At 45.7% G+C, this 26,753-nt stretch overlaps 1 protein-coding gene across 3 annotated transcripts in view; it reads left to right on the top strand.

Annotated features, from left to right (window-relative positions):
• CACNA1E (calcium voltage-gated channel subunit alpha1 E) overlaps nt 1-26,753 on the top strand; it is a 498,615-nt gene that overhangs the window by 404,096 nt on the left and 67,766 nt on the right. For all 3 annotated transcript variants that reach the window (XM_079980995.1, XM_079980994.1, XM_079980996.1), the window contains 4 exons: nt 407-466; nt 5,008-5,114; nt 24,688-24,784; nt 25,809-25,969. In XM_079980995.1, the coding sequence (XP_079837121.1) occupies nt 407-466; nt 5,008-5,114; nt 24,688-24,784; nt 25,809-25,969 (425 nt within the window). The remainder of the gene's footprint in view (nt 1-406; nt 467-5,007; nt 5,115-24,687; nt 24,785-25,808; nt 25,970-26,753) is intronic.

Below are 26,753 nucleotides of genomic sequence, written 5' to 3'. Positions count from 1 at the left end.
AGCCAGCCTCAGCTAGAACAGCTGTGGTAGTTGGGGCTCATTGCTTTAGTTCCAAACACCAGTTTGGGGGACTCTGACATGGTGTCTTATGGCACCTTCCAGTCTTACAAGTTCATTATGGCATACGTTTTTGTGAACTAGAGTCCTTTTCATGTGTTTGGTAAAGTGAGCTGTATGTAGTCCATGAAAGCTTATGCCATAATGATTTTGTTTGTCTCTGAGGTACGACACAAGGCTCTTAATGGTTTTGCTGCAACAGGTAAATTGATTGAAGAAAATTTGTGAGCGCTGCTGTTTGGAATTCTGAAGAAGAACATAACAACATGCATATAATACAGCTGATACTTAAGCATGTGAGAGTTTTCATCAGAAATATATCCTTCAGCTTTTCTTCTTCTCTTTGCAGGTCCTGAGATATTTTGACTATGTTTTCACTGGCGTCTTCACCTTTGAGATGGTTATCAAGGTAAGAAACAAGGGAAAGAATCGTGAAATCAATGGAAAGATGGTAGGCTTGATATTGCTACAGTGTGCTTTGCCAACATTCCTTTGTGTGGCAACGCATTCCCACCTCCCTGCCCTTTGGACCACCCAAATTCCAGGAATAAAAAGGTATGCTGTTATGGCTATTGGGTGGTTGCTTGAGAGCGATCAGGCAAGATGCCTCACTGGTCTTTTCATTTTTTTTTTTTTTAAATAAATTTTTATTAAGATTTTAAAGATTACAGAAAAAAAGAGATAAAGGTAATAACAATTAAAGAAAAAAACAAAAAAAACAGTACATATGTAAAAAAAAACCCATCATCAAAAACCATAAAACAGAAAAAAAGATTTAAAAAAACCAGTCAAACCTGTATATCACTTGCTTACATTCACTTATTTCCTTGACCTCCTCACACCTCCCATTTTTGTATTCTAATTCAATTTATTTCAGCAAATCCTTCCAACCTTATTTTTATCTTAATAATTTGTCTTAATATACTATAATTTAACATTCTCTCTTTCACCAACTCATTTTTACTTAATCCTTTATGTCATTTCTACTAAAGGTAAAGGTAAAGGTACCCCTGCCCGTACGGGCCAGTCTTGACAGACTCTGGGGTTGTGCGCCCATCTCACTTAAGAGGCCAGGGGCCAGCGCTGTCCGGAGACACTTCCGGGTCACGTGGCCAGCGTGACATCACTGCTCTGGCCAGAGCCAGAGCCGCACACGGAAACGCCGTTTACCTTCCCGCTGGTAAGCGGTCCCTATTTATCTACTTGCACCCGGAGGTGCTTTCGAGCTGCTAGGTTGGCAGGCGCTGGGACCGAGCAGCGGGAGCGCACCCCGCCGCAGGGATTCGAACCGCCGACCTTTCAATCGGCAAGCCCTAGGTGCTGAGGCTTTAACCCACAGCGCCACCTGCGTCCCGTCATTTCTACTAAAACCACATAATTTTCTTTTCCCAACATCTTTCTAACAATCCTTAATTTATTTTGAAGATAAACTTTGAATTTATTCCAATCTTCTTCCACCGACTCTTCTCCTTGGTCCCGGACACTGGTCTTTTCAAAAGCTTTATTATTGGTGCTAAAACCTTTAGAATGCAGAATGCCTCTATTCCATGTTTTGCTCACTCACTAGCAGAATCTGATAGTGGGCGGTCCTTAAATCTTCCTCAGCAAAGTAGTTTCTTGACCCCCAGCCTACGCCTCCCCTCTCTGCGCGAAGCCTACTGTGCAAGGAAGGCTTGGGTAAAGGGGAACCTCCCTTCTCCCCGCTTTGCTCAGGCAAGGCGCCCTGGCACCGCCTTGCATTCTCCCAGCCCTGCAGCTCTTCCCCACTAGAGGCGTGCCTTACTTCCTCCGCTGAGGAAGTGCTGCTTCCCACAATCTTTGGGGGCCCTCTGTAATCCATCTGCCTTTCCCCCTCTCGCCTCTGAGCCGATGGCAGTTCCCTGACACATGCCTACTAGCATTTGGGTAAAATCAGGCCACAACTACTGATGTAAGAGATTTGGCATAGGCATTATGCAGAACCCACCACTTCCAGCCTTCCAGCAGGCAGGACTTACATTTGGGGTCAACCAAAAGTGAAGGAGTCCCTGACCTATGTCAAGGAGTAGGTCCCCAAGTGGGCTACACCTGGGGAGCAGACAGAAGCATCTCCCCAGGATCTCTTCAATGGGATATCCCCTTTTCGGAGGGGTGGGCAGAGACTACAACCTCCGCTCTGTTCAAGACTACGCCTACCCAGTGCCTAAGCTGCCAAAGTTGTGACAATTGCTATGAGGATGGCAGAGGGCCAGAGCCAATTTGCCAACTGCAAAAATTCCAACCTGTCCCCAAAGGCGGTGACCAGCTATGTCAATAGCAAGGCCCAGCAAAGCAACATGTGTCAGCAGAATAGGGAGGGAGGAAGTAAAAATTTGGAATTGGGTTTTGCTGCCCAACTCCCCATGGGGCTCTGAGTCCCCTGTTTCCATAATCAGTCGGAGAAGAATGGATAGAGGCAGGATCCAGTGGAAATCAAGGCAGATACTTATTTTTCTGTTGCAGCAGAGTTCCTTCCCCTCCTTGCAAGGAGGGAGAGACCCTGAACCAAAAAAGTGTGCAGGAACCTTTAAAGGCTCTGGACATTGCCCAACCCCCTTAGCCAAAGACCAGCCCAAAATCATCATACATACATTATAGAAGGAATCCTGTCTGTCAGGATACCTGATAATGGTCGCTGGTTGCATTACCTGGGCAGCCTGGCCATTCTTTGGTGATAGTTCATACTTTAGTTCCTGAATCCAGGTCACAGGCTCACCCTATTCATATATAAATATGCCCTTAAGACAGGATTTGCAAGCAAAAAACAAAACAACGGGAAGGCTTTCCCCATTTGCCTTCCTTACTGCAGAGGAATATTTGAGGTCATTGGGAGAGTCAAAATGGCTTCAGGATTGCTCTCCGGTACTATTTCAGACACATGGTTTATATATTTAGATATGTGTGCATTTATGAATATTTATACTACATTTGAGACCTTAAAATTATTATAACAGGAGGGAGGAACTGGCTGTAGTGCACTCCCTTATATGCCAAGGAGTGGGCTGCGCCTGACGCCACATTATTAGGGAGACCCAGGAACTTCTGCTGCTGCATCACCTTTCAAACTATTTGTGCCCACATGCAAACACACACACACACATTCCAAGTCTTTTCTTCTAATTCCTTAATATGCTGGAGTCCAGTTTATGAAACTCCTCTTCAAGCTGGTGGGGGAATGGGGAAGGAAGCAGAAGGGGCAAAACTGATGAGTTTTCTAGTAAAAAGAAACCCCCACACCAAATAAATCCAAGAATAATCTCTCTTTCTCTGCACTTGCTGAGTCTGCCAAAATTAGGCATGGCAAGAGAAGCCGTGGGTGTGAGTTGTTGGTGCGATCTCGGTTTACAGTGACAAGTTCTGTGACTTCCTCTTTGTGGGTGATGAGCGTTGGCCTCAGTGGAACAGAATGTGAAATGGTTTCTTGAGTAGAAAGAGAAAATTGAATACGCCACCCCACTCTCTCTCTCTCTCTCTCTCTCCTCTCTCTCTCTCCTTAAAGCAGAACCTTTTGCTCATCTTTGTCATGTTGCAAATGTCACTCCCACAGAGCAGAGCTTCTAAAATTAGGCGCCAGATTGGCAGTTGGGAAGCTAAATTGGCATTCTGGTTTTCATAAGCTCCTAGTGGGGCCGAGGCTTATCTAAATCAGGACCCTGTGATGAAGCAGGCCCTTTTCCCTGGGCACACCATCGAAAGGTGTATTTTGTATGGCATGACGGGCCTGAGGAAGAAAACTCAAGGCCCCTCTGCATTGAAAAACTGACCAGCTGATTGCTTAAAGGGAAACTTGCAAGCAAGTCTCCTGAAATACACTCGGAGTCAAGAGTGGATTTCATGCTCTTTATTCAGCTCATAGTGGTGAGGAGAAATGGAAGTTCCCCCAGGATGTCTGCTTTATATACATTATTTACACAATGGGCCCCACGTGATTGGCTAATTCCGGGATTCTCCTGTAGGCCAATCAGGTTGTGGATTCACTTCCACCTGGAGCTGGATTGGGTGGCACCTGTGGACCAATCATACTGCTGCATCGTTCTAGGACCAATCAGACTGCTGCATTCTGAATCCTATTGTTCTAGGACCAATCAGACTGCTGCATTTTGGATCCTATTCTAGGACCAATCAGAATGCTGCATTCTGAATCCTATTGTTCTAGGACCAATCAGACTGCTGCATTTTGGATCCTATTCAACTCAGTACATAACATCTCCCTTTCCCTTTGCCAATCAGCGAGCGGTGTTCTGAGCCATGCTGCCTCTGAACAGGAGAGATTCTGTTTCGCTATTACGTCTGATAGCTGTTGAGAAATGTTCCTCGCATAAATTCATCCAGTCCTTTTTAAAAATAAGGTCACAGAAGCTACTGGCTATATCACTAGCTTTCTGAGGGATCGGACACAAACAGTGAGGATTGGGCCTGTTACATCTACCTCCCTGACGCTCAGCGCTGACACCCCACAGGGATGTGTGCTGAGTCCCTACCTGTACTCATTGTATACATATGACTGTATTTCATCTGATCCATCTACTGCAGTTATTAAGTTTGCAGATGATACTGCCATAATGGGTCTAATTTGAGGTGGAGATGAATCAGCGTACTGGGGGAGGTTCAAAAAATATCTACATGGTGCCTAGAGAATAACTTACACCTAAATATTAACAAGACAAAGGGGATGGTGTTGGACTTTCGGAGGAAGAGAGGGGAACTAGCCCCATTGTATATCAGGGTGGGTTGTGTGGAAAGAGTCTCTTCCTTTATATTCCTGGGAGTTTACTTTAGTGAAGACCTCACTTGGAAAAACAATACAACTATCTTCCATTTTACTGATCAGGTGCAGAAACCGTCGTGTTTACAAAAAACATTTCGTTTACAAAAGTGGCACTTTCCCATTCCAATGGCTTTATGACTAAGTTGCTTCTACCTTTTCTGCAGATGATAGATCAGGGATTAATCCTGCAAGACGGCTCCTATTTCCGAGATCTCTGGAACATCCTGGACTTCATTGTGGTGGTCGGAGCCCTGATGGCCTTTGCCTTGGCGTAAGTGCCTGCACTTCTAGAGCTTTCCCTGTTAGCGTTCAGACTGTCACCTTTCCAATAGCTCTCGCACAGTTCAGGGCTGTGCTGCCAGTGAAACTCTGTCTCAGACACTCCCCAGGTTGGTATCTATGCTCTGTCAATCCAGTAAATGCCTTTGCCTCTGTCACCTGCTTGAGATTTATTTGTGAGACGGGGGGTGTTTGCAATGATGCAAGGGCATTGCAGGAAGGTGGGAGGGGAGGAAATGACACACACAAAAACGCAATCTGGAAAGCGAAGGGCTGCCCCCAGATTGTTGTGGTTTCGCCCCTAGAACATGTGCAATAGGAATAAAGAAATGAACAATCAGACATACATAAGCTGGGCCCCATGTTCACGCGATCCCATGACTGCAATCATGGAGCAGGAATTCTAACATCCCTCACCCCTTTCCATTCTCTCAGTCATCTATCCATCCATCCCCTACCCAACCCAACTCATGAATCAGCTTGGCATTCACCCTACAACACAAGAAAGCTATCCCTTCTAAGAGTGCCCAATTGACATATATAGTGCACTTTCAAATTTGGAAATATATTCCATTGATTCAATATCAACATGTTTATGATTTTGGCTTCATTGGCCAAGCAGGTAAGACTCTGTCCTGAAAACCCTACAAGTACTTTTTTATTTATTCAGCCGGTTCTTTTTCTCGGGGCACATGTACACGGCAAACTCTAAACTACGTGTTACATAGAATCGTAGAGTTGGAAGCGACCACGGGGGTCATCTAGTCCCCTGTAATCCTTGTGCCCAGCGTGGGGCTCAAACCCACAGCCCTCGTGCTCCACTAACTGAGCTAAGGAAGAAGCCCAAAGGAATGGAGCTTTCTGAGAGCCATGAGTCCTGCATTCGGATCCCTACCTGCCCCTCTAGAAACACAGCACTTTGGATAACTTGGTTGAAAACAAACTACAATGGCACCTCGCAAGACGAATGCCTCGTAAGACAAAAAACTCGCAAGTCGAAAGAGTTTTTCGTTTTTTGAGTTGCTTCGCAAGACGAATTTCCCTATGGGCTTGCTTCGCAAGACGAAAACGTCTTGCAAGTTTGTTTCCTTTGTCTTGCAAGTTTGTTTCCTTTTTCTTAAAACCGTGCATTCAGGGGGTTCAGTTGCGACTTGACTTCGAGGAGCAACTCATAGCGCGCGGAGTGGTAGCCTTTTTTGAGGTTTTTGAAGACTTTGGTGATTTTTGAAGCTTTTCCCAAGTCCGTGCTTCGCAAGACGAAAAGATCGCAAGACGAAAAAACTCGCAGAACGAATTAATTTCGTCTTGCGAGGTACCACTGTAGTTTGTGTCTGTACTGAGGACACATATCTTCATTACACTGTATATGTAACAAAACACTAGGGTCTTGGATTGCTTTAGTTTGGTTTGTAAAGAATAGCTGTTTCAGGAAAGGGCAATTTGGAGCAAAGCAGCAGTGCTGAAGCCCTTAGCCCACATTCTCCTTCTCCAAATTCTCACCCCGCAGTCCCTTTTCTGTCCATTATAGCAATGCTATGTTTGGTCCATGCTGCCAGTGCCTGCAGTCTGAACCACTGGTTGATCAGGGCACTTACTAGTGGGCTTCCTTGTATTCAGGTTGCATCAGCTTGCCCAAAATCATCCTCCATCTGGAAACATACAAAGCGCCATTGCATATCTATCCCTTAGGGCTCATAATTAGTGTTTTGTGTTTTTACTAATTAGCTGCCAGGCGGCTGCTCTGAAGATCAGGGAGCTGCAGCCAGCCATCCCTTTATGAGTCTAACTGTATGATACATGTGTTTTCAGGTGTATGTTTGATGTGTTCACTCTTCACATTTCTAGGTGTGCTCTTAATTCTAGGGGGGGGGGGGGGGAGTAATGTTGGCAAATGGAATCAAGGCAAGGGAGGAAAAGGGAGGGTTCTGGGATGGCAGAAGGAGTGGAATGTCAGGATAGCAAGGCTGGGAGATGGGATTTTTCCTCTTCTCAGATGCAAATCTTCTTCCAACAGTCTCCTCCTTGTTCCTTTGCTCTCTGGTGATGGCCCATTTCCTGATATTTTCTGTTTTCTTTCCATCTGTCTATCGATCTGGCTTTTGACTGTACATCCTGGCCCTTACAGGAATGCTTTGGGGTAATTATACTTTTTGTTTCTCTTTGGGGGAATACGGAGTGAGGGAAACATGACTTGAATGGAAGAACCTGGTTTGCTTGTGTCTGTTATGTTGCTATCCATTCACATAGACTTGTTTTTCATTTGAGAAAAGTGCTTTGTGCAGTCAGGGCTATCAGAAAGTGCTTTGTAACTGCCATTCAGACTCATTCAGAGAATTCATTATAGGGCAGGCTCTGATTCCGATTCATGCTTTCTGGGGACCACATATGAAATATGAAGCTTTCTGTGTCCAAAACACAAACAAAACCCACACTTCCATTAACACTCGAGAATTGTTCAGCCAATATCAGCCTTGTACAGTGGTGCCCCACAAGATGAATGCCTCACAAGACGAAAAACCCGCTAGACGAAAGGGTTTTCCATTTTGGAGGCGCTTCGCAAAACGAATTTCCCTATGGGCTTGCTTCGCAAAACGAAATGTCTTGCGAGTTTTTCCGACTTTTTTCCCTTCCCCCCTTTTTCTAAGCCGCTAAGCCGCTTATCTGCTTATCCGCTAAGCTGATAAGCCGCTAAAAGCCGCTAAAAGCCGTTAAGCCGCTAATAGCGCTAATCCGCTAAGCCGTCAATGGGCTTGCTTCGCAAGACGAAAAAACCGCTAGACGAAGAAAATCGCGGAACGGATTTTTTTCGTCTTGCGAGGCACCACTGTAACAGCATCTTACTTCAAATGGTCCTTGTAAAAGATTTTTAAATGTCCAACTCCTACAATTTTCCACAAGCTGTCATACCCAGAACTTTCAAAACCACCATACTGAGATGCAGGTAGCTATTAGTCTCGAAGCTGCTTGGGAAAGGAAGAACCAGATGAGGAATGACTTTGTGTCTGTGCTGCAGATGCAAAAGGATCTTTGAATCATTATTTACTAGCATGACCATTGGATAAAAGGATCAGCTTGAAGGTAGACTGGTTGATAGACTCCTTTCAAGAACGGCACTTTGGCCTTTATAGAAGAAAACTTATTCTTGTAATTATTGGGAGTAGTTATTGTGTTTGCATATAATATGACAGCTTTTGCCCACCTGGTTAGTAATTTTAGAGCCAAAGTTCTGAAAATTAACAGTGTTTTTTTTGTCAACAGTATGGCATACCCTGTGACATTTCTCCAGTGAAAATAGGGATGTCCCATTCCATAATGATAATTTTACTATTTATACCCCACACATCTTGCTGGGTTGCCCCAGCCACTCTGGGCAGCTTCCAACATACATAAAAACAGGCACATACTTCCTCATATGGTGGGAATGTCCCAAAATCCAACTCTTCTGGACAGCAATCATACAAAAAATATGCAAAATAACTGAACAAGTATTAGAAGTCACCCCAGAACTGGCCCTACTAAACATCTTCCAAGATAATTGTAATGGGGTGTGGGGTTGCTTGTGCGTAAAGCGCAAACTGCTCCAGGCTGAGTAGTTTGTACAAAACTTTTCCCCCCAGGCTGGACAATCAGTACACCATGACTGTCTCAATCACTGGAAGAATCCGTCAGTGGGCATTTCTTCCAAGATAAGAGTTCTTTCACACCCAATCGTCGTCTCCCTTCTCTGCGCGAAAGCTGTCTGCGCAGAGTGGGCGTCCCCAGAGGAGGTCCTGTGCTCTCCCCGCTGGTTCCACTGGAAGAGTCCTGGAGCCTTCTCTCCGCAGCTCCCTCAGACTCCCCTTTCTCCCTGGTGTCACCTCTATCTCCTTCCCCAGCAGAAGCGTCCTCTCTCCCTTTGCTGGTTCCCTCTCCAGCATCATCATTAGGGAGCCTCAGCGCCACCCTTGGCTCCGATGGCAGTTCCCTGACAATAATAATGCCCACTCACATCATAAAGAGCTCATAACCTACCTATTCTCAGCAGCCAGAAGCATCATAGCCAGACACTGGAGAGACCTGTCAGGAGTAAGCATGGACCAATGGCATCAAAGAGTATGGGAAACAGCCTTACTAGAAAAACTGACCAATCAACTGAAACTGACATGGGGACAAATAGAAGAAGACACCTTCATCCTGGTATGATTACCCTTTATCACATACACAGCCCAACAAGACAACAAGAATCCGCCGACAGCATATGAATCAATCTGGCTAACCTGATCCAAACACATCTCACTCACACACAAAAACAAATCTCACTACAGCCAACCAAAGACAACCATCCACCCCCTAGGCCACCCCCAACCCCTCTCACCACCAAGGAAATACAACAAGTGAATAGTAAGAGAACCCACACAAGTGACGCTGACACAAAACCCCACACATACAGTAAGTAGAAGGATAGAAGCAAGGCCACCTCACTCCCCACCCCACTCACCATTCCCCCTCCCCCTCTTTCCCCTTTTTTCTTCCTATTTTTTTAAACCAGGGGTAGTCAACCTTTTTATACCTACTGCCCACTAATGAATCTTTCTTGATGGTAAAATTCCCTTACCGCCCACTGGTGCTCAATGGAAGGAGGATTCAGCTTGTGCCATAGAACCCCCTACTGCCCACCTAGAATCCTGAAACGCCCACTAGCGGGCAGTAGGGACCAGGTTGACAAACCCTGGTTTAAACCAATTCATGAACCAAGAACTTACACATTGGCCACCAACAATGAAACATGTTGTAGATATTTCCCCACAGTTATTATGCTGTTTTTTGTGATACACAAATGACAAGAGAAACCTTGGTGTACTTATTTGTATAACATTATTCTTGTTTATAAAACCCAATAAAAAACAAAATACCGTATTTTTCACTCCATAAGACGCACCTGACCAAAAGACGCACCTAGTTTTTAGAGGAGGAAAACAAGGGGGAAAAAACCATTCTGCGCAGAGCGTGTAAGCGGCTCTCACTTTTCTTGCTTTAAAGCAAGCAAAGCGAGAGCCGCTTGCATGGCTTCTGTCCTGCTTTGCACAGCTCTCTCTTTGCTTGCCCATCCCTCCTCCCGCTTCGCTGTGAAGCGCGGCAACGCTGGAGCAAGAAGAGGAGGAGGAGACACCGGGACAGGTGCTTTGCTGGCTTTACAGCTGTAAAGCCAGCAGAGCAAGAGCCTCTGACATGCTCTCTGCGGCTCTTGCTTTAAAGCAAGAAGAGTGAGAGCTGCACAGAGTGTGGCAGCAGCTCCTGCTCTGCTTGCTTTACAGCGAGCGACGGACGGGAGCCATGGCTCCGGCTGCAGAGGCATCCCTCAGTTCATGACTGCAGCAGCAGCAGCCAAGGGATCCCTTCTGCCGTCCAGTGCATTCGCTCCATAAGGCGCACAGACATTCCCCCTTACTTTTTAGGAAGAAAAAAGTGTGTCTTGTGGAGCGAAAAATACGGTACATTAAAACATAATAAAACATTAAATACTTTTTTTAAAAAAAAAGCCTTCCCTATACAGGATTTCCTTCAGGGGGCTCAGGGGTCACATAACTCAATGTCCTCCAACATTTCTCCAATGAAAATAGGGACATCCTAAGGAAAAGTGGGGAATTTGGGGATGAAATCAGAAACTGGGATGGCTTCTCTAAATCAAGGGACATCCCTGGAAAATAGGGACAGTTGAAGGACCTGATACAGAGAGATCCAATATTGGTCCTGTTGTGTAGCACAGGGGTGGGGAACCTTTGGCCCTGCAGATGGTCTGAATGACAGTGCTCCCCACCCCTGGCCATTAGATTAGACCCTGCTTGCTGGTGAGCCACAGGCCCCCGCCTTTGCCATAGCATGAAGGTTAGGCCTTCATTATGTGTCTGCTTCAGGCCACAGAGTTTGGGTACTGTTAATGGACAGCAAATTGTCAGTTGTTTTATGCGTTGCTTTCAAATTATTGGTTTGTTGCAGTGGGTGAGACGGCAATTGGATTTAACACCACAGCCAGTCATTCCCGCTCTATTTCCGTACACAGAAACCAGCACACGTCCAAAACAAATGGAAGGCAATTATTTTCTCTTTTATCTTGCTCCCTTTTGTGAACGGAACGGAGGTGACTAGAAGTTGTAAGCCAGAGTAGCTCTGTGAGCTGAAACTCAGGGGAGGAGACCTCCCTGCCCCCAGCAGTTTTGAACTCCACAAAATCTAGAGCAAAGATGACACCTTGCTCTTCTTCCCACTCTTCCCGATACCTGAGCTGGGTTTTGAGCTTGTAGCTCATCTTCCGATGTTGTTTAAAAGCCGCCCTTAAGAAGACAGAACGTTTTTGTTCTCCGTTGCTATAAAGAATAGAGATGAAATTGCAGGGAGGCCCTTTTTAGGTTAAGTATTTGGAGAAACATTGTGAGTCAAGCTAGACAATAAGGCAATTTTTCCACAAAGGCTGCACTGGAAATTCACTGGAAATTCGTAATAGTTGCTTCTCATTTTATAATTTAAAGACACAGGAGCACTCCTGAAAAGCTGTTTCCATATGTGAATACACTTTTGTTTGTTTTTTATTCTATGCGTGCGACTGAAGTTTGCTGGCTTATTGCCCAGAGGTGTTGCCTGTTTCATTAGAAAGCTCACAATGACAGCAGCTCCTCCTGACTCAATGTCCGTCTTTCCCTTATGACTGCTGCAGCCAGAAGAACTAGTCTGTTAAAATGGGTGTTTAGGGCTGCCCCCTTGTTTCATCCCACAACAGGCAGCAGAGAAGGTGGATGAAGGGATCCTTGAAAAACTGGGTTGTCCTGGAGCTTATAAAGAGATAAGCGCTATCATTGGCTCCCAGTACGTTTCCGGGCACAATTCAAAGTGTTGGTGCTGACCTTTAAAGTCCTAAATGGCCTCAGTCCTGTAAACCTGAAGGAGCGCCTGCACCCGCATCATCCACTGAGGTCCAGCTCCAAGGGCCTTTTGGCGGTTCCCTCACTGCGAGAAGTGAGGTTACAGGGAACCAGGCAGAGGGCCTTCTTGGTAGTGGCGCCCGCCCTGTGGATCATCCTCCCTTCAGATGTGAAGGAAATAAGCAGCTATCTTATCTTTAAAAGACATCTGAAGACAGTCCTGTTTAGGGAAGTTTTTAATGTCTGATGCTGTATTGTTTTTAATATTCGGTTGGAAGCCACCCAGAGTGGCTGGGGAAACCCAGCCATATGGGCAGGGTATAAATAATAAAGTATTATTAAAAAGGTAAAGGGACCCCTGACCATTAGGTCCAGTCATAACTGACTCTGGGGTTGCGGCGCTCATCTGGCTTTATTGGCCGAGGGAGCCGGCGTACAGCTTCCAGGTCATGTGGCCAGCATGACTAAGCCGCTTCTAGCAAACTAGAGCAGTGCACGGAAAGGTCGTTTAGCTTCCCGCCGGAGTGGTATCTATTGATCTACTTGCACTTTGAGGTGCTTTCGGACTGCTAGGTTAGCAGGAGCAGGGACCGAGCAATGGGAGCTCACCCCGTTGCAGGGATTCGAACCGCCGACCTTCTGATCGGCAAGTCCTAGGCTCTGTGGTTTAACCCACAGCACCACCCGCATCCCATAAAGTATTATTATTAGTAGGGATTAATTACAATATCAGCAAAACCCACTGGCACTTAAAAGTTGTGTGCCTTTAAATCCAAAGGGACTTTTCCGGAGAGCAGGGCAGATTTGCAGGAGTTCTCATGCATTTTTGCATAGGGCAGGGAATAGATGCCCCACCTGCCTCAGACATCTTGCCAAAGAATGGTTCACCTCTTTTTATCTGCTCTGTTCCGCATTGAGTGGATGGCTACTGCTTTGATTGGTTTTATTCAATTGTGCTTCTGTAGTATTTTCCTTTTGCATCAGTATTATGTTCACCGCTTTGGGTACCTCTAGGCCAAAAAGCAGTATATAAATAAACCATAATATATAACATATCCAGGTCACAGTGTGATCTGGAGAGGAGGCTAAGCAGAAATTTGCACTTTCCTCTGAGACCAATCAATATAGCAGGCTCTCCAATCGAAGCTGCAACCAACTTCAATCAAGAGACGTTATAAGCCAGGCTAAAAATATCGCTGGGGCTGTCTCGCTGTATTATGTAACTACCCCAGTTTAAGGTTGAGGTGTGGATAGCTCATAACCACAGTGGTTGTGCAGTGTATTTCAAAGGACCTAGAGATCTTCCAGTACAGTGGTGTTAAGAACTTAATTCGTTCTGGAGGTCCATTCTTAACCTGAAACTGTTCTTAACCTGAAGCACCACTTTAGCTAATGGGGCCTCCTGCTGCCGCTGCCAAGCAATTTCTGTTCTCATCCTGAAGCAAAGTTCTTAACCCAAGGTACTAGTTCTGGGTTAGCGGAGTCTGTAACCTGAAGCGTCTGTAACCCGAGGTACCACTGTAGATCCCAATCTACCTTCTCCCCACCCCTGTGTAGAAGAATTCCCTAATGATTGTGCCTAGAGAAGAAAGTCTTTGGCCAACAAATCTTTTTGCGTGTCGAGGTCCCCAGGTCCACCCCAATAACTCACACATCACACAGTAATTTTGATTTTTGGCATAATTTTGGCCACAACTTTATTAAAATACAAATTTGTGAGTGGTTGCGTAGGCATTGGTTGCGACTATCTGCCCCCACCATGGGGGACAGACTGATTCCGCACGATGAAACCAGCCAATTCCACACGATGCGAAAGTCAGAATGGGGGAATACACTTGGGGGTTACGCGGAGCAGGGAACCTGCCCTCACCCCAAATGCAACCAGGAGCTCATTGCTATGGCCCAAGCCCCCTTGACAGAGTGGACAAGCAATAGTTAGCCCCCAATTCCTTTAACGGAATCCCTTGCAGCAGCAGCATTAGAGGGGCAGGCACAGCCAATCCATGCCCCTCAACCAACCAAACCATAAACCAATGCCTAACCGCGAACCTTACAAGTTGTGACGATTTGCTACGCAGTAGGCAAAAACCAAATGGCCCCAGCCAATCAGCCAGATGGACAAAATTCCTACCAGGCCCCCGCTCCAAAGCAGATGACCCCATGACAGGCATAGCAAGGTCAAAGCGAACAACCCTATTCTAGGGAGGGGTGGACGGGCAATCCGATGCACGGGCGAAAAGAGGAAGCCCTAGCCTCGTGCAAGGAGCTTTAGTATTTCTGGCTGTCAATCAATAAATGGCAACATTAACTTCTTCCCAACAACAAGGGAAGCCCCAATCGCATCAGTGGCCAACGATCAATTAGCCCACCCCCAACTTTGGAGTGTCCTGGCGGCCCCCACCGCAACACGTGCTCTCCATGAAGGAGAACACGCTCTACAGAAAAATTAGTTCTGGGAGAAGGCAGGAAAGTAGAGTTAGGACCTGGTTGTCATCCAGAAAGCAAGTTGTATGTAAGGTAAAGGTTTTGGTTTTTTTACCAGTGGACAGGTGGTGAAACAGAAAAGTGCCCCACAGATATGTAGAGAGGCCTGTTCTATTTAGGATCACCTGGAGGTGAGAATTGCCGTGATGAATGCTGGAAAGGTTGCCAAATGTGAATGTGGAGGAAGAAAACTGGGGAAAAGTTACAGATGAACCTGGCAAGCCGAGGTCACTTGAGCAGTAAAAGCAGCGGGTGACACCAGGCACTGATAAGTGTAATGCACAATGGGGGGGGGGGGAAATAGCATTAATTATAATTCTAATTATACATTGTACAGTGCTAGATCTGAAACTAGCTGTTACCACTCAGGAATGCAATCTTAAAAGTACACTGAAAACGCCGGGAGAGCGTATTGCTGCAGTTTAATGTTAATAATCTCTCGATAAAAGCCAGTTCCCTCCTGGCATGGTGCGGATTCCAGGGTAAAGTGCCATTCTGACGGTGGCCCTGCCCACGGGGTTGGGATCATTTTAAGCATTCTTCTGCCTAGGGAGGAGCAGCTTGTAGAGAAGCAGCCCCCGAGTGGCTGGAAAGGGGATCTGGAGGGAAGCACTTGGACAAAAGACCCTGGCAAATAATAATACAAAAATGGCGACACATGCATAGGCAGTATGGTTGTTGGCTCCCCACTGTGCTTGCTCAGTATGAGCATTTTCATAACTATTCTTCGGTGATCCTTAATTGATTAAGGCTGCAATCCTGCACCTACTTAGCTGCTAGCAAATCCCACTGAATCAGTGCCGAATCTACATATAAGCTCAACAAGCTATAGCTTAGGGCCCCACCCCCCAATAAAAAGGTAAAGGTAAAGGTACCCCTGCCCGTACGGGCCAGTCTTGACAGGCTCTGGGGTTGTGCGCCCATCTCACTTAAGAGGCCAGGGGCCAGCGCTGTCCGGAGACACTTCCGGGTCACGTGGCCAGCGTGACATCGCTGCTCTGGCGAGCCAGAGCCGCACACGGAAACGCCGTTTACCTTCCCGCTGGTAAGCGGTCCCTATTTATCTACTTGCACCCGGAGGTGCTTTCGAACTGCTAGGTTGGCAGGCGCTGGGACCGAGCAGCGGGAGCGCACCCCGCCGCAGGGATTCGAACCGCCGACCTTTCGATCGGCAAGCCCTAGGCGCTGAGGCTTTAACCCACAGCGCCACCTGCGTCCCCTACCCCCCAATATACTTCTTCTTAATTGTATTTCACTTCAACAATTACCGGTACTTTGATAAAATACATATTTCTTTATGTGCAAATGGCTTTAGATACCTATTAGGTCCATAAATTACCATATAGCATATATTCAACATAAAAAAGCGACAAAGAACAGCTGGACATATAAAGGGCCCCATGATCTTCAGTAGCTTAGGGCCTCATCAAACCTAAATCCGGCCCTGCACTGAATAGCTATTATTATTGTTGTTGTTGTTGTTGCTGCTGCTGTTGTTGTTGTTGATTAAAATTTGTATGTCGCCCTTCATCTGAAGATTGAAGGGCGGTTCACAGCATAAAAACACAAAACGAGATCACAAAATACATAGTAAAACAAAAAAACAAACTAATAACCACCTCCCACAAACTCATTGAAAGGGCCATGAGATGTTTAGGTGGCCAAAGGCCTGGATACAGAGACGATTGTACTGCAAATTACCCGCCTTCAGGCCCGTCTTACCCATTGAGGCTAGTGGTGTGGGGCGCCAAGTTCTGGAGGGCGCCAGGCGAGAATCCGGGGAACACAGAATGAGCATGTGAGAGTGTGTGTGCCACTCCCGCTGAGCGCTGGCTCGTTTTTTTCCCTTTTAGCCTGCAGGCACCAAATTCTGCAGGGCGCCAGAAGGCTAAAAGGGAAAAAACTGAGCTGACGCTTGGCGAGAGCGGCGCACACGCCCTCGCTCACTCGGCACAGGCCCGCTCGCTCGATGTGCTGCCTGCCATGGCCAGCGTGGCACAAAGCGGCCAGCTGAGCCAGGAGTTGCCGCATCCAGCCTCTACCTCTTCCCCGCTGGAGAAGCTGCCCTCCAGCCGCTGCCTGCCTCCTCCAGCCCTAAAAAAAGGTCAACTCTGGGAAAGGGGTGGGGCGCCGGAGGCATCTTTGCACCACGGCGCCGAATATGCTTATGACAGCCCTGGCTGCCTTTTCACCCAATTGGTCGAATGCATTTAAATATATATAGCTCATTTCCTAAGAATCACCGTGCATGCCTTTTTCAAGATACTGCGGGAAGTGCCGTATTTTTCGCTCCATAAGACGCGCCTGACCATAAGACGCACCTAGTTTTTAGAGGAGGAAAGGGGGGAAACCCTGAGATCAGCTCAGTTGTGCAGCTTCTTTTGCAAAGGGAAAAGCCCCATTTTTTTGAGGATCAGCCGAAAGTTGTTGAGCTTACTTTGCAAAGGGAAAAAATCCTGTTTTTATGGGGTTCAACTCACAGTTCTGCAGCTTCTTTAGGAACAGAAAGGGAGCCATTTCTACAGTTTCCAGACAGATAATCTAATCAGCCAGTCACATGTCGCTGGGGAAACAAGCAGCCTCTGTCTGCAGAACATTCGACAATGGAGGCCTGGCCAAGGGGGCGGGGCTGGAAAGGGAGTCGGCGATCGACCACACATTCGCTCCATAAGACGCACAGACATTGCCCCTTACTTTTTAGGAGGAAAAAAGTGTGTCCTATAGAGTGAAAAATACAGTGGTGCCCCGCAAAACGAATGCCTCGCAAGACGAAAAACTCGCTAGACGAAAGGGTTTTCCATTTCTCGAGGCACTTCGCAAGACGAATTTCCCTATGGGCTTGCGAGTCTTGCGAGTCTTGTGAGTTTTTTCCCTTCCCTCCCCTTTTTCTAAGCCGCTAAGCCGCTAATAGCCGCTAAGCCGCTAATAGCGCTAAGCCGCTAAGCCGCTAAGCCGCTAATAGGGTTGCTTCGCAAGACGAAAAAACCGCTAGACAAAGAGACTCACGGAACGGATTCTTTTCGTCTTGCGAGGCACCACTGTAATAAGGAAATATTTTTTTTTAAAAAAAAAAACTTTTCAGCCTTCATTATATTAACAACTCAGAACTAAGAAAGCCTCAAAAGTTCCTTTAACTCACATCCTCAGCTATAAAAACTTACTGATTAAATATCAATCAATCTTTATTACGGTCCAGAGACCCAACAAATCGTTACAAAGCAATGCACAATTCAGACAGCCTACCTCCAGGTTAAACAAGCATTTTGTTCAGATTTAAAGACAGAGATCATTGGTTCTTGCAACCACTGATAAAAAATGGTTTATCCATTAGTTATGAAAAATCTAAAATTTTAGTATTCGAAAGAAAGTTCTCCTGGTCTAACTGAGTGCTGGATAGCCATAACCTTGAACAGATTAAATATGTCATCCAGCAATTAACTACTGAAGGCTTAGGTAATGACTCTCCCAATTAAACAAATTAAAGCTTACAACCCTACTTTATAAGGGTTTTTGTTTTGTTTTTTGTATACGAGTATTAATCTTCTTGTCCATACACATGTCTTGTGTTGAGGTCAGGGACTTCTGCAACTTTTCAAGGATACTTGATAGAGGGTTTGTTCTTTCACAGACCTCATATGCTTTGTTTTATTAGCTCAGAACTAGTTCAAAATACAAAGCTCACTTCTCTTGCATAATTCTCTCACTCTTTCTTTCTCTCTCTAAATTTTAATTTGTCTGCATTATGCTCTGGTTTGCATAGGAGTTGCCTCTCCTGGATATTTTCTTTTTCTGAGCGTTCTGAGTCTATTGTATCCCCATTTGGGCATGGTATTGTGTTCTTCCTCTGACTCAACCCTAATCCCTCTCCCTCGCTCCTGCTCAGGGTGAGAGAATTACAACTGTGCATCCTCGGTGGGGGATGGGAAAAAGTGCACTTACCAGCCTCATATCACCAACATTGTTAGTTGGTTATTGCATCCACGCATGAAGGAGTTAATACCATAGAGTAAACTGTTCTGCCAGGCTTAGCTATGTCACTTCCCCTTTACCATGGGAGGAAACAGGTAATCAAGCCTTTGTCCCCCCTGTCCCAGTCTACCTGAGAATTCAGCATGTGAGAAGGTCTGTTCTGGTTGCTCCAGCTCAGCAGCATGGCTTTCACCAGCCTTTCTCAGGTTCCTATACCAAAAGTTTAGGAACTTTTACCACTAAGCTACATTTTACTGCCTGTGCAACTTTTTTGACTGATGTATGGAAAGGCGCATGAATCTGACCTTTGGAGAATTTGTAAGTAAACTCTTTTTTAAACTTACCAAACATGTGGTCTTTTCCTATGCTAGGGGAAGAGGGAAAATTTGGAAGGAACTCTTAAAGGGGACAAGTTTGGAATGTCTTTACTTGGATGACGGAATTGAGGGGATGCTCATCAAATTTGCAGATGACACCAAACTTCGGGGGGGGGGGGTTGCTAATGCCTCAGGAGACAGAATCAGAATTCAAAAGGACAGTAGCAGATTGGAGAACTGGGCCAAGGCTAACAAAATGAATTTCAGTAGGGACAAATGTAAGGTTCTGCCCTTAGTCAGGGAGATCCAGATGTACAAATATGGGGAACACCTGGCTTATTAGCAGTACATGTGAAAAGGATCTAGGGGTCTTGGTGGATCACAAGCTTAACGTGAGTCAAAAGTGTGATGTAGCAGCAAAAAAAGAGGCCAATGCTATTCTAGGCTGTATCAACAGAAGTAGAGTTTCCAGATCAAGGGAAGTAATAGTACCACTCTATTCTGCCTTGGTCAGACCACACCTGGAATACTGTGTCCAATTGTGGGCACCACAATTTAAGAAGGATCTTGACAAACTGGAATGTGTGCAGAGGAAGGCAACCAAGATGATCAAGGGTCTGGAAATTAAGCCTTATGAGGAGCGCTTGAAGGAGCTGGGTATGTTTAGCCTGGAAAAGAGGAGACTGAGAGGAGATGTGATTACCATCTTCAAATACCTAAAGGGCTGTCACATATGGAGAAGGGAGCATGTTTGTTTTCTCCTGTTCCGGAGGGTAGGACTCGAACCCATGGCTTCAAGTTACATGAAAGGAGTTACATTCATAAAAACTTTCTGACAGTAAGAGCTGTTCGGCAGTGGAACAGACTCCCACAAGAGATGCTGGACTCTCCTTCCATGGGGGGTTTTAAGCAGAGCTTGGATGGCCATCTGCCATGGATGCTTTCGCTGAGATTCCGGCATTTACAGGGGGTTGGACTAGATGACCCTCAGGGTCCCTTCCAGTCCAAGATCCTATTATTCTAACACATTTGGAAGGGCATATCTTAACATTTTTGCAGCCTATATTTCCATGCTATGCTTTGCTGCCTATTCTGTGATTTTTAGTCTCTGCTGGGATTCTCTCGCTGGGGTTCTTGCCCCAGACTAGGACCTTGGCATCTTGGAATTCTCTTCCTTTTATATTTTTTTCCTTCAAACCAACAGAAAAATGGGAAGGGAATGGGCTTTGGTGCGCCCCCTTCTCCTTTGCTTCTGACCGGCGCTGAGTTGGGCAGCTCTCACAAAGCTTGTGTGCACAATGTCAACGTATTTTTTGTTCTATAGGACGCACCTGACCATAGGACGCACCTTGTTTTAGAGGGGGGGAACAAGAAAAAAAATATATTCCCCTCTGTGCTCCGGAGGCTTCAGGCGGCTATCCCTGAAGCCTGGAGAGCAAGAGGGGTCAGTGCGCACCGACCCCTCTCGCTCTCCAGGCTTCAGCGAAAGCAACGCGAAGCCTCCGGAGCGTGTAGGGAGCGCTCCCTCTGTGCTTCGGAGGCTTCGCATTGCTTTTGCTGAAGCCAAGGAGCCTGCATTCGCTCCATAGGACACACACACATTTCCCCTTAATTTTTGGAGGGGGAAAAGTGCGCCCTATAGGGTAAAAAATACAGTAGTTGAAGCCATGAAGAGCAAGGGAAAGTTGAGCTGGGGAAGACTGACAACTGCTGCTGCTTCTCCTTTGGATTGAGACTGTGGATGGTGTCTTTCCTGGTTGGCATGAACATCCATGCATATGGGTGGGCTCTGCCAGAAAGACCCAGGGTTCATTGTTCTGCCCAGACACTGAGGTCCAGCGCCGAGGGCCTTCTGGCGGTTGCCTCACTGCGAGAGAAGCCAAGTTACAGGGAACCAGGCAGAGGGCCTTCTCGGTAGTGGTACCTGCCCTGTGGAACACCCTCCCACCAGATGTCAAAGAGAAGAACAGACTTTTAGAAGACATCTGAAGGCAGCCCTCTTTAGGGAAGCTTTTAATGTTTAACAGACCACTGTATTTTAATACTCTGTTGGAAGCCTCCCAGAGTGGCTGGGGAAACCCAGCCAGATGGGTGGGGTATAAATAATAAATTCTATTCTATTCTATTCCTGCCTCCACTGGCGACTGGTGAACCAGGATGGCACCTCATATCTTTTCTTCCCTCCTCCCCTCTTTACAGACTTTATGGGGTGGGAGGAAACTGGGCAGCGTTGCCAACTTAACCAAACAAATCTAGCTTGATCTGTTCCTCTGTCTGCCCTATTTCACCTCCGCTGAGTCCTTGTTTTTCATCAAGTGTGTGTTGTGTTTACCATGATGATTTGGTTTCCCTGCCTGTGGACATGTCTGTGTTTTTTGTAAACGAGTCACATCCCGTGATTTGCTTCATCACAGTGAGGTGATATAAGATGAAGAGTTTGAGATGTTTGATCCGTAGTATTGTCAGAGCTGCCTTCTTGGCAACACATCTCATATCACAAGCTTGACTTTAAACCAGGTGCAATCTACACCTCCACGAACTCAAATAGAGAGAAGAACAATGGTATCTGTACCAACCGTTGCAGAAATAATACACTCTTAATAAAATAAGAAAACTGCTTCAGCCTCAAAATTGAATTGGGAGATAAATTCAGCTGAGTGAGTTTGGAGAAGGCATTTATTACAATATATTTAGATTTTGGTCAACACAGTTGGTTGTATGTTGAAAAACACCAAGGTGGAATCTACACACATGTGAAAAAAGGTTGTGAAAGTGCTTTTTTAAAAAAGCTTTGAAAAATACATTGAGTTTTGCATCGCTCATTGTTGCCATCTAGTGTCACATTAATATATTGCACTTTACAACACATTTAAAACGTTTTATTTGCAGCTGGGTAGCTGAGTCCCAAGTAAGCAAGGTGCTATCTTTCCCTGGGCTATTAGTGCTGGAATTATGCAAGTTTTCAAGTTTCATAGAATTCTACATATGCTCATGAAATAGTGTTACCTGCCCGATAGAGCCCTATGTAATTCGAAAGCTTTCATATTTCCACACCAAAAGTTCAATTATATTGCCTGGGAAATTTTCTCTTTCTTTTGAATGAGCAGGCCTTGTTTCATAGACTTCTGCCACCTGGTGCAGATTGCAGTAGTCAGTACAGTTATTTGCTGACAATTTTGTGAATGCGGCGAGATTTGAACTGAGGATTTTGAAACTCACGGTCTTGTCTCTGCTTGCATGACTAGTTTTTCTATTCCTGCCTTGCTTCTCCATTCGCGGCATCCATGCAGGCCAGTTATGTGCCTGTTTCATTTAAAGTAAGGCCTGCTGAGCTCCGTGGGATTTAACTGCTAAATCTCTGTCTTTCTCAGAGCCGATGAACAATTTGATCGCCCAGAAGCCTGCATGAAGCTTAAAGTATACTAACTACTCGGCTTTTAATTGAAGTCTGAAGCGAAGCTGCTTAACTGCATTCTTCAAAATCTGTACTTGACTTGTGGATTGTCCCCACTGCCGCTGCCACATTATTTGGCTTTTAAGCCTGGTACAGAATGTTGACCCCAAATTTATTGTCTGGAGTGGGGCTCTGGGCTCATGTCCCAAACCTTTTAAATACCTAGCAAGGCTCCCTCCAGTCAGATGAGAAATGGCACTGATCAGCTGTTCAGATAATGGGAAGGGGTGGGGCGTGGGTCTGGCATTACGGATGTGCAAACATTTCTGAGGGATGCACACATCGCCCGCTGGCATGAGAACTGCGTCATTTAGAAATGGATACCTGTCCCCTTGCGAGTACAGTGGTATCTCTAGTTACGAACTTAATTCGTTCCGGAGGTCCGTTCTTAACCTGAAACTGTTCTTAACTAGAGGTGTGCTTTCACTAAGGGGGCTTCTTGCTGCCGCCGGCACACAATTTCCGTTCTCATCTTGGGGCAAAGTTCTCAACTCAAGGTAACTCTTCCAGGTTAGCGGAGTTTGTAACCTGAAGCGTTTGTAACCTGAAGCGTTTGTAACCTGAGGCATTTGTAACTCAAGGTACCACTGTATTGCCCTTTCTAGTTCATGGTAAAAGTGCTTTGCCTTTCTGGTGGAAATTTGGCATGGCAGGCTGCTGTGAGGAGGAGAGAAGAGGAAAATTTCCCTTAAGACAGGCATAGCCAAATTTGGCCCTTCAGATATTTTGGGACTACAACTCCCACCATCCCTAGCTAACAGAACCAGTGGTCAGGGATGATGGGAATTGTAGTCCCAAAATATCTGGAGGGCTGAGTTTGGCCATGCCTGCCTTAAGGTAATTTAAAGATAACACCCTTTTGTGATCTTGTGATCCAAGCCTAATTGTGGACAATGCCCTACTTCCCCAGCAGTCCTCTCACATGCTCCAGAAAGGCCTTTGGGGAGCTGTCAAGGGAGAGACGGGCAGGAAACTTTCCTTCCATGAACTTTAAGTCCTTCTCCCCTCCCCACTGCACGAGTGGATTGGGTTGGAAATGTGTTCCATTTGATCATTCTAGCACGCATGGAAGACTCTACATCCTAATCACATGCTTATCCTTGCATGCCACTATATATAAGAAAGAGGTGACTATTAATGTGTTATAATCAGTGCTTTTTTCTATAAAAAAATGTTTAGGGGTACTCTCATTTAGACTCGAGAAAACCACCATTTTATAGTTTGAATCGGGGAAAATAAATACAGCAAATGGACAAAGCTACAAAGAACATGCATTACCTCATATTACACAGCTCCCAGTGACTTCCACATGGGCATGAGGTTGTGTGCACTAACATCCTCCCAACTTTCATCCGTAAAAACACCACACATCCACGTCCCACACTGCTTCACACATTAAACGCTCACTTCTGTCTGAGGCTCAGGGAACACTGGGAAACGAAATGAGGCTGCCATCAGAGGTAGCAAGTGACAATTCACCGTGCTAGAGAAGAATTTTTTCAAAAAATATTTTTTGTTTCCTCTCCCTTTAGATTCACAAAATGTTTAGGGCTATGCGTCCCGCCCAGAAAAAAAGCACTGGTTATAATTATAGATTATTACACCGATAGAACTGTTTTTTAAAGCATGCTGGGAAAGAGGCATTTTTTCTTGCTTTGATTAAAAGAGAGAGCAAGAGAATTGTTCAAATCTACCTGGCATGTGAGCTCAGGACACTAGAGCATGGTGGCATGATGCCTTTGCAGCAGATGGCCTAACTCAGCAGGAGTGCAGGTCACCTGTTTTAACCTTGTTTTCTCACTCTTTTCTCACAATAATAGGCAGTCAATGCAAGCTGTTGCCGGTTTGTTTACTTTTTAATGATTTCAGGCTGCCTGAGGCTCGTGACCACGGTTTCCATAATTTTCGATTTTAAAATCTGTTCCTACTGTATCGTGATTCAAACACGGCCCCGTGGTTTTCACGCAGCATTCTGCAAAACCCTGAAATCCTGCAACGAGAGCATCGCTGGGAGCAGGCAAGCTTCCCAGTATGACGGCCTGTTCACCAGTCCCCATTTCCAAACTGGCAGCAGCAAAATTGCTGGGAATGTCCTAAGCGGCGGGGTGAATCCCAACAATGCTTGCATGCGCCACACATTGCATGAGTTGTGCGCCCTCCAGAATCTCTTACAACGCGCAGCGCTTCCTCAACAGGAAAGTCTGCATGGAAGGTGTTCTCTGCATTAAAAACCACGGAGTAGTGCAATATTATAAATGTGTTTTCTAACCCCACCCAGAAGGTCAAGTTTGATCCAATTTTTTCAACCTGTGCACATGTCAGAAAGTAATAATTTGCAGCGGCATCGCGTTGAGTTCAGTCTGTGTTTGAGGGGTTCATATTGTTCTCTCCCTTTTGTTTTGTTTTGTTGTTTTGGGCGGGTTTGTTCTCCTCTCAACTGTACAGGACAAACAAAGGTCGGGACATAAAAACTATTAAGTCTCTGCGTGTTCTGCGAGTCTTGAGGCCTTTGAAGACCATCAAGCGGTTGCCCAAACTCAAGGTATTCTTGCTTTCACTTGTGATATTCCCTCAGATGAGTCAACTTTGTTCAGGGCAGATTCCCCCTGAGCAATGTCGGGCAGTCGCTCCCGTTGTCAGCTGCCTTTTTCGTTAAGAGTATACCTACCTGAAGGAGCATCTCCACCCCCATCGTTCAGCCCGGACACTGAGGTCCAGCTCCGAGGGCCTTCTGGTGGTTCTCTTACTGCGAGAAGTGAGGATACAAGGAACCAGGCAGAGGGCCTTCTCGGTAGTGGCGCCCGCCCTGTGGAACGCCCTCCCTTCAGATGTGAAGGAAATAAGCAGCTATCCTATCTTTAAAAGACATCTGAAGGCAGCCCTGTTTAGGGAAGTTTTTAATATTTAATGCTGTACTGTTTTTAACATTTGATTGGGAGCCACCTAGAGTGGCTGGGGAAACTCAGCCAGATGGGCAGGGTGTAAATAAATTATTATTATTATTATTATTATTATTATTATTATTATTATTATTATTATTATTGAACACTTGTTCTGCTAGCGTAACAAAGAGCAATGGAGAACAGGGATCTTATCCCACTAATGGTTGTGTAGAATAGGAAGATTTGGCAGGTACAATTCAACCAGATCTGGATTACCAAGTTAGTTGGTGTACATATCATTTTAGCTGCCATGGCTGCTTCCCAAGGAATCCCGGGGGCTGCCATTGGGTGTGACAGACCCCTGCCCTTTCTTGCAAAACTACAGTTCCCTAGATGGCCTTGCAATGACTGTTTAACACCTGCGGTGAAAAGATACGTCCTTTGTTTTGCAGCGATGAGAGAAGCTTTACCTGCTCAAATCTCTCTTTTTGATATAGCTCTTACAAGAGCCTCTGTCACCCTCTGCACTGCCAGAGACGCTGGTTAGGCCTGCTCTTCCTTGATTTGCACTTTCTGTACGTGCTGCTTGCCTTGATGCGGGTGAAGAAAATGCTTTGACAAAGGAGGCCATGGTTGCTTTTCCCTATGATGAATCGCACCCTTTGGGTTTGCCTCCCCCCTCAGGCCGTCTTTGACTGTGTCGTAACTTCGCTGAAGAACGTCTTCAACATCCTCATTGTCTACAAGCTCTTCATGTTCATCTTTGCGGTCATTGCCGTCCAGCTCTTCAAGGGCAAATTCTTCTATTGTACGGACAGTTCAAAAGATACAGAGAAAGATTGCATGTAAGTATATTGCAAAGCATCTAGCCTTGCATCGTGGCACAATGACACTTGCCTCTGGGTTGGGTGCCTTTGCAGGAGGGCACCAGCATCAGCCCAGGATCCGGTGGGTACACTAGAGGTAAGGGGTTTTCCCCGACCTGGGTGAACCCTTTGACCAATGGAAGGCAGGTTGTGACGCTGGTACGCCCCCGAGATGGATCACACCGAGCCGGCAGACTTTGCCCCCATCCACTCCATGGAGATAGATGATAGATAGAGATAGATAGATAGATAGATAGATAGATAGATAGATAGATAGATAGATAGATATAGATGATAGATAGATAGATAGATAGATAGATAGATAGATAGATAGATAGATAGATAGATAGATGATAGATGATAGATAGATAGATAGATATTACTGTTTTACAATTTCAGATATTCATTTTACATTCTTAAGATACCAATGACTTCCCTTCTCTTTCCATGGTTCATTTTACATATCTTAAATCCCTGCATATTTTACATAAACTATACCATTCAGTAGTCCATTATTGCATCCATCAAAACTTATTTGCACGGTTTAATTTTTCTGAACACTGCCAGCATTTTCAGCTGTACACAATTATTTTCCATATACAGTGGTGTCCCGCAAGACGAATGCCTCGCAAGACGAAAAACCCGCTAGACGAAAGGGTTTTCCGTTTTGGAGGTGCTTCGCAAAACGAATTTCCTATGGGCTTGCTTTGCAAGACGAAAATGTCTTGCGAGTTCCTGCGGGTTTTTTCCCCCTCCCCCCCTT

This window comes from Podarcis cretensis (genome assembly GCF_951804945.1).
Source record: "Podarcis cretensis genome assembly, chromosome: 6".
NCBI lineage: Eukaryota > Metazoa > Chordata > Lepidosauria > Squamata > Lacertidae > Podarcis > Podarcis cretensis.
Note: the sequence above shows the minus strand (reverse complement) of the source record. Positions and strands in the feature narration are given on the sequence as shown.